The sequence below is a fragment of the Lactuca virosa genome, chromosome 9 (genome assembly GCF_052849685.1).
Source record: "Lactuca virosa cultivar CGN04683 chromosome 9, Lactuca_virosa_CGN04683_v6, whole genome shotgun sequence".
Taxonomy (NCBI): Eukaryota; Viridiplantae; Streptophyta; class Magnoliopsida; order Asterales; family Asteraceae; genus Lactuca; species Lactuca virosa.
This window is the reverse complement of record NC_136434.1, coordinates 41,352,028-41,361,057: the sequence shown is the minus strand read 5'-3', so window position 1 is coordinate 41,361,057 and position 9,030 is coordinate 41,352,028. Positions and strand designations below refer to the sequence as shown.

Below are 9,030 nucleotides of genomic sequence, written 5' to 3'. Positions count from 1 at the left end.
CCGAAACGCGGTGGTTTCAGAGACTTGGTCATGAACGAGGCGCACAACACTCGTTATTCCGTCCACCCGGGTTCAGATAAGATGTATATGGATCTTAAAAAGTTATACTGGTGGCCTAACATGAAAGCAGAGATTGCTACCTTTGTGAGTAAATGCCTTACTTGCGCCAAGGTCAAGGTCGAATACCAGAAACCCTCCGGTCTTCTACAACAACCGGAGATACCGGAATGGAAGTGGGAGCGGATCACTATGGATTTCATAACCAAGTTCCCCAGGACAACGGGTGGACTTGATACCATATGGGTCATCGTCGATAGATTAACCAAGTCCGCACACTTCCTGCCTATCAAGGAAACAGACAAGATGGAGAAGCTTACAAGAACTTACATTAGGGAGATTGTACGACTGCACAGTGTTCCCATATCCATTATCTCGGACAGAGATAGTAGGTTCACTTCGAGGTTCTGGCAGTCGCTACAAAGTTCCTTAGGAACTAGGCTGGACATGAGTACAGCCTACCATCCACAGACCGACGGGCAAAGTGAGAGGACTATCCAAACCTTGGAAGATATGTTGCGAGCATGTGTGATCGACTTTGGGAAAGAATGGGATACTCATTTACCCCTTGTTGAATTTTCCTACAACAACAGTTATCACACGAGCATAAAGGCTGCTCCATTCGAGGCCCTCTATGGCCGAAAGTGTAGATCCCCTCTGTGCTGGGCTGAGGTGGGTGATACCCAGTTAGCTAAAGGACGAGTTCCTGACAGCACTCTCACAAATCCGGAAATCATACGGGAAACGACAGAGAAGATCGTTCAGATTCGTGAACGATTGAAAGCCTCTAGAGACCGACAGAAAAGCTACGCTGATAAACGAAGGAAACCATTGGAATTCCAGGTGGGCGACCGTGTTCTATTGAAGGTCTCACCCTGGAAAGGCTTGATACGCTTTGGAAAGCGTGGAAAGCTAAATCCAATATACATAGGGCCTTTCGAGATTCTCGCTAGAATCGGCCATGTAGCTTACAAGCTTAACTTACCGCGCGAACTCAGTAACGTACATTCTACTTTCCACGTCTCGAACTTGAAAAAGTGTCTGTCCGACGAGACTCTTGTAATCCAACTCGACGAGATCGAGATCAACGAGAGCCTCAACTTCGTGGAAGAATCTGTAGAGATCATGGACCGGGAGGTCAAGCAAACGAAACAAAGTCGTATCCCTATAGTGAAGGTTCGCTGGAACGCCAAGCGAGGACCTGAATTCACTTGGGAGCGAGAGGATCAGATGAAACTGAAATATCCTCGTCTTTTTACTTAGTTATTTGTAACTACTTATTTACTTAAACTCTAATTTTGGGACGAAATTCCTTCTAACGGGGGGATGATGTGACAACCCGAAATTTCTATTCTGTACAACCATTCAATTCAATAGAAGCCAGAACTGTTTCTGCTAATTTTCAAGCTTTTTGGAATAAGTTTGAGTGTTTTAAAGTTAGTACTTTAGGAGATATCAGGAGAGAGGATGCCCTAGGGTTTATTATGCAACAATAAAGTCCCAAAACTCCAAGAGTTTGGAGTTTACGGCCGTAAACCCTAAAGGGGGGGGGGGTATAAATATGACACTTAGTCATTATTTACCACTTTTTCACATTTTCAAGATCCAAACTCAAATCCTCTCAAGTATCATCCGACTTTTCTTCTTGATCTTCAACTTTGTAAGTGTTTCTAGCCCTAAAAAGTTGATATCTTACTTAATCTAGTGATCTTACATGATTCCATCCGTGAAATCATTCAAAATGTGTAGATCTTCAAGTTTCACCAAGAACACCAAGAACACACACTAGTGTTCTTGGACTTTTAGCACCTTTTCAAGCTTCTACCTAGTAAGTACTCCTACCCTAATGTATTATAAGACTTGTTACACTTCTAATCATCAAGAAAACACCAATGAAACACAAGATCAAAGGTGTTTACGGTCCAAGATGTTCTTGGACCGTAAACCCTAATAAAGGGGCCAAAGTGTGCCCTAGTCCCTTACCAAGCCTTGGAAACTAGTCTAGATACCATCCTTGATGTGCTTAGGACTTAAAACATCAAAAAGACCATAAACCATTTGGGTTTACGGCCGTAAACCCAAAGAGAAATGGTCCAAGGACCGTAAACTCCACAAAGGAGTGAAATGGTGCCCTAATCTCTTCCAAAGGCTTAGGCATGAAGTAGAAATGCTTCTAATGACTTGTAAAGCTTCAAAACACAACATGGTAAAAGTACCATGAGTTTACGGCAGTAAACTCATGGGTTTACGACCGTAAACTCAAGGGGTGATGGTCACAAAACTTTAAACTCCAAAGGAGTTTACCCTTGAACCCTAAACTCAATTACAAGGTCCTACCACCCTTAGATGCAATCCTTAGGACTTATAGCACTTAAATCAAGTGTTTTACATGTCTTAGGATGTCTTAACTTGGTTAATTAGTTGTTTAATGACTAATTGGATACATATATGTGTTATTATATGTTAACTAGGATCCTTGTGTGTGTTCAAGTCTTCACTTGACACTTAGCATCCTATACATTCCGTTCATCCAAACCACTCACTACAGGTGAGTTCATACCCCTTAATTAACCTTTTAAATGTTTTAAATGCTTTTATGGGGGGGGGGGGGGAATACAAGTTGAACAATTATAGTTATTATATCAATCACATGTGATTAATAACTACCAAACAAGTGGATTTTTTACTTTTCAAACTGTGTTACCAAACTGTTTTACTTCAAACTGTTTTACAAACTCTTTTTCATTCCAAATGCTTTTATCAAACTCTTTTACATGTCAAATACTGTTACTTAAACTCTTTTAAACTTATATTATATTAAAAGTGTATCTATATAGATATAGTTATATAAGTAGGATTGAAAGGACTTAGGACTGATAGCTCACCTTACTTCCTGTTCCTTGTTTGGTTGTGGACTTAGGGTATCAGGGTTATTTGTTCGAAGGTCGTTTGAATCCTAGTTATATATTATGTATATGTATATAGATATAAAAGGTTACTTCTTTCCAGTTCAATACCTTTGGGTAGCAAGGGTATACAAACATGTTCATACATACAAACAACATTACTAGTAAACTATAATAGGTATAGTTTAGGAAGTTACAAATCTATTACTAGACCAATGAAACATACAATGAGTCAGTTCATACATGTGTCATAACTTATAGTGATGAGAAACAAACATAACTTATAGTGATGAGAAACAAACATGACTTATAGTGATGAGAAACAAACATAACTTATAGTGATGAGAAACAAACATAATACATAGTGATGAGAAACAAACAACACCATACAGAGAGAACATACATACAGGCTAGACAGAGGAAGAACACACAATACAGCTAGCACATACATTACATATACATTATTACAGTTATGTGAGCCACGTAACGGGGCATGTCACTACCTGCCATGACCGTTTTGTATCCAGAATCTCCTTAATTGGGGAGCGTATGAGTTTGTGTATAGATCTATACTGGATTGACTATCCTACACCTTGTTGCTCGCTACAGTGGGACTTGCAAGTCTACGGGTGCCAAACGTCATTTCTTACGACGTCTTACATCGTCGTTTTTCTATGAGTCGGTAGCAGGGTACAGGCCGATTACATGGTACTTTAAATAACAATTGGTTTAAGGTAGTTAGTACAACAGTAGTTACTTAATACAACACTACAATACTATTTCATTTTCCCATTACATTCACTTTGTGAACATTCACACAATGAACAGTAATGTAAAAACTATATTTTTGGTTAATGATAGTCAGATTTGGGAAAATACATACTCTTACAAGAGACACACACACAGACACTAGATGCCTTGGTAGAAGGCTACTTTTAGTAGGAAACATAGGGTTTTCTAGGAGAATTCAAACTTTTACAAACTTATACAAACATCTTACAAACATCTTACAAATGCTTTCATACAAATACAAACACTAATATACTTATGATCTCACCAGCTTTAAAGCTGATAAACTCTTTCAAAATAACTTGTATTCTCAGGTCACCAGTAGACAGGTACCGGTGCCAGGTTTTGAGAAGATGGAGCTCGTTCAAGACTCATCTTTTATTTTGATACATATTTTTGGTGTCTATTTAACTTGACAGAACACACTTGTATGGAATTATATTATTAATGCAATGGATGATGTTGTTGCTTGTTTACTACTTTGCATTGTTGTGATACTGAACATGACGTCCTCCACCCCCGAACGTTTCCGCCGTTCCGGTTTTGGGGTGTGACACCGATGAACCCTACCTCATATTAAAGCATCGTAGGTGGTTAATATATCTTACTCGCACTCGACTAGACATACCTTACTCTGTAGTAATTGTAAGTTGATTCATGGTAAAACCAACCAAGCAACACAAACTACTTGTCAAATGTATATTAAGGTATGTTAAAGGTACTGTTGAATATGGTTTTGTAACACCATGTTTTAAGTCGTTCCATAATTCAGGATCGTGAAACGAGGATCAAGTATCTTAAGGCTTCATGCCTTGGGAATGAGAGGTGTAGACCCCTTTGGTGATGGATAATGTGGGTTGTGGGGACTGAGTGTTCGGTTTGTGTTGGAGCCCAAGGGCATATCGGTAAGTATCGGTCCGGGCCTTTATGAAGTTTAGGTTTAAGTTCATAAAGTTTTAAGGATAGGGAGAGTTGATAGAAGTGTAGAGCTTCTTGTTACCTTCCCATGGATATAAAAAACGATGAAATCAGACTTAGAATGAAGAAGTTATGGCCTTCGGAAGATTGGCGGTTCTTGACCCTAGCCGATTTTGTTGGGCGTACGCTAGGAGTATGTCGAGCGTACTGGCTTGACATCCGGATCCAGAGGCTTCAACATACGTTGGGCGTACGCATGGTTACAGTGGGCGTAATCAAGCCAGGGGCAAACCCTAATTTTTAGGGTTTGCACCCTATTTAAAGACCTTAAGTCCCTCAAGTCCTTTACCCTCTCAGCCTCCACTGGCCTTTTTGTGTCAATCTCGAACCTGTAACATCCCAAAATTTTGAGGTAAAATTTTCATTTTTAATACAATCAAAACACCCATTTATCTTTCACTCAAACAATTAGAAGTATTTCATAATAAAACAGTTATCAGAGTACAATACCAAAATCACAAAGTTGCGGAAAAATATGTTTATATGCGCTGCGATCAAGCTGGGCCCTTCCCTTTCGAACTGGAAATACCTGAAACCATAAACAATAAACTATAACCACAAAGCTTAGCGATTTCCCCAAAATACCACATACCATACATAAGTAGAGAATGCTATGTGCCAGCCATAGTATTGCCATTATTCCATGAGCCATATCATGGTCTTGCCATTATGCCACAAGCCATATCATGGTCTTTCCTTGCCAAGCCGGGGACAGGCAAGTGCCAAGAGCCACCTCCCGGTATTCCATGCAAGCATCAAAAAGACAATAAGCATACAATCTACAACTAACAATCTACTTAACTGCCATGGTCCGAACCCTGGTCTTGCATACAAATTTGCCAGGAGCCACCTCCGGGTCTTACATACAATGCCAAGGGACACCCCTTGGTCTTCCAATAATAAATAAGCCAATGGGTTGGCATTGGTGCCTTCGACCCATAGTACAGTGAGGAGACTCACCTCAGACAACTGAAACCCATAGATAATTCTATGGCTTCAGATCCGCTAAAATCCTCGCACTATCAATCACAAAATAACATCCAATTGATAATTGGATCTTGAATCACACTAAGAGTCCAAACTAGGGTAAAAGACCCATTTTACCCTTTAACAAACTTGGCCCAAGGCCAAAGCCCAAACCGACTATCCAACAAGGCCCGAATTCCATAATGATCACCCAAAGCCCAAATATGGCCCAATTTTCCAAATTGGGACCCAAAACCCATCATGGGCCTAAATCCAAAGAAACCGAATATTCTAGACAATAATCCCAAGGCCCAACATAGTCCAAAATGTATGGTCCAAACTCCAACAATGGGTTCTCATGTCGTGACCAGACCATGGTTACGTCGTGAGGACCAAATCGACTCAGCCCCGACTCAGCAAGTCAACTCAAATTATCCAAAAAAAGATTCCACTCATCGTCACGTCGCAACCCAACATTGAGTCACGTCGTGACCTAATCCGGAAAAAATAGACAAGATGGCCAACTTCCTCACGATGCGAAGGTCCTAAACCTCACCTCGTGAGATCTGAACATACCAACTTAAAACATTAAGCTCTTAATCCTTTCAGCCATAACTTGGGACTTTCCAGGGAGGTCTTCCTTTACCCAAAAGATGATAAAAATCAAAGCTTTTCAGTCATGCATGTCCAATGCATGAATCAAACTCTTACTAGACTAAAAGTGGGGAAAATGAGATCTAGACTCAAACTTGGAGTCCCAAACTTCACGAAAACTCAAATCCAAAGACTATAATGAAGAGACTGATTCAATGATCCATAAAGTTGCCAACTTTATGGACCCTATGCAAGCAATCCCACCCAAACATTCAAAAAGGAGCTTATAACTTAGATCTAGCAATTTGAGCTCATAAAGGTTGGATCTTAGATACTTACAATGGTCCAAAATGTATACACGATGATGATGATGAAGCCTCCTTGCTGAACCAACACTCTAGAACCTCTTCTTTTTCTTCTTCTAGCCACGAAAAGACTAAAATGGATCCAAAATACCAAGATGGATTAGGGTTAGGGCTTTCCGAGTTAGGGGAAGGTGGAGGCTGAGAAATGAAACCTAAAACCGATATAAAGGGGCTTAAATACGTGGGAAACCCTAAAATTGGTGGGATTGGGCTGCAGTGCTCCTCACGTCGTGAGCTCTTATTGCTTACGTCGTGAGCTCAGTCCCAGATAGAATCTTCATGCGGCCCTCCTCACGTCGTGAGCCTCCACGCCTTACATCATGAGGACCCATTTTTCACCAAAATCTAACCTTTTGACCCTACGAAACCTTAATTTGGTTCATCCAAGGAAACAGATGTTACAAATCTCCCCCAATTAAATTAGATTTCGTCCTCGAAATCATTCCTTACTATCCCATACACGCCAGACAGCCTGAGCAACTCAACCACAACCTCGGGCATCCAACGACCTTCCCAAAGGCAACCGAACCCAACCTTAGCAGAGCTCCCAAAACCCGACGAAGAACAAATCATTTCTCAACTTAAATCAATCCCCTATATAAAACCACTCATTCTCTTTCCGAAATTTGAGATCTTGAACTTTTCTGACTCCCCGACAGACCGCCCATACTGAACCACTGCTATTTCCATTCACTTGCATTCCGAACTAATCAAAAAACTTCCAACCCGTGATTATCTTGTTGCTTTTACTAGGAACAAAATCACTGGTCATTCGTTACTGTAGAACACCTTTACTTGACAGAAGGCTTAGATAATCCTTTACTATAGACGTGTTCAATTAGCAATAACAAGCAATCCAAATTGTTTATCTTTTGAACTAATTTGAGTTTGAACCAACTTTAGGCCCTAACAATCATTTAGACAATATTTTTTTTTTATATTTATAACATTATATAGGCCAGAAAATTTAGGCCCCCTGGAGACGTGGGCCCTGGGCGGTCGCCCGGGTTGCCCACCGTCTGGACTGGCCCTGCATATCGGTCATACGGAATCACCGGAATGAGATTATCTTCGGAACCAAGGTGAGGAGTTGTAAGGATATAGTAAGCAAGATTAAAATCATCGCGTTCAACTGGATCAAGTATAGGGCTAGAATGGGTGCTACGATTAACTGGTCTAACTGGTGTGACTACCCGAAAAAAATGTACCAAAATCATGTAATACTAGCGTCTCGCTAGCTTCTCTTTAATAAAAGTTCTTGTTCAAAAAACTAAATAAATAAATAAATAAATAACAGAGCTTAAGATTTAAGCAATAATTTTCCTTAATTTGTTTTTTTCTTTCTTAATTTCGGTATTAGCTTTAAATCAAAGCATATGGTTTATCAAGTTTAAACCCTACAAACACAACGATATGAACTGGCCGGAAGAAAGAAGTTAATTCCATATATATTCCATGTAAACATTAGAATTATTGACAAAAAAATATAAGTAAACCCCCCCCCCCCCCCCCCCCCACAAAAACATTTAGTTTGAATTTGTTAGAAGAATTTTCTAGTAGTAGTAATCTTGCTCCCCGACGATTCATATTGTCCTAACCTGAGATCAACATCTATTTCATGCGTCGGTGACGTATGATCTATCATTACATTTTCTTGATGGTTATTTCTTGAATCACACGAGACATCCCCGACAAATCGACGTGGTTTGTTTCTCCCTTGAGCAGAATTTGTAAAGGGGTTGATTGGGGTGGTGGGGGTGGCGGTGTTTGGTGGTGGTGAGAAGGTCGGCGCCGTAGCTTTTTGCTTGCGGTGGATTTTCATATGGCCTCCAAGTGCTCGTGCATTGCAGAAGCCGTTATTGCAAAAACTGCACACAAATGGTCGACTTTCTTGATGTTGTTCTTCGACGGTGGTGGAGCTTATTGCGTCGTTGAGGTATTCTGGGATCGACTGACTTGGTTCCATCGACGACAACAGAGCAAGAGAGATAAACCAGGGCGGATAGAGATGGTGGTCAGCTTATGAGTTATGAAAATATTAGTTATGAAAATATTAGGGTTTACTGTATATTGTAAGTTGGCATGTAACTTATATATATAAATATCAGCTTAGATTCTTTCCGAAGTGTTCGAAAGAATCTATTTCTTTATCAAATTTTATTTTGTATGTTAAATATAAGGGATCTTTTTGATATAAAATAAATATAATATATACTGTGTATGATTTCAGAGTGGTATGTTTAAACAATAAAAATAATAGATCCACGATTCAATATTATATATCACAACTTATAAATGATCTTTAATGTCGTAGATACTTGAGAACAATTTGGCATGGGATATCTATCACATTACAAATAACGTGCAAATATAAG

At 39.8% G+C, this 9,030-nt stretch overlaps 1 protein-coding gene across 1 annotated transcript; it reads right to left on the bottom strand.

The window, feature by feature from the left end:
• Window positions 1–8,195: 8,195 nt before the first annotated feature.
• LOC145139167 (putative transcriptional regulator RABBIT EARS) lies at window positions 8,196–8,621 on the bottom strand. Its single transcript, XM_079073089.1, has one exon. The coding sequence runs from the start codon at window positions 8,619–8,621 to the stop codon at window positions 8,196–8,198; it is 426 nt and encodes a 141-aa protein (XP_078929215.1).
• Window positions 8,622–9,030: the final 409 nt, after the last annotated feature.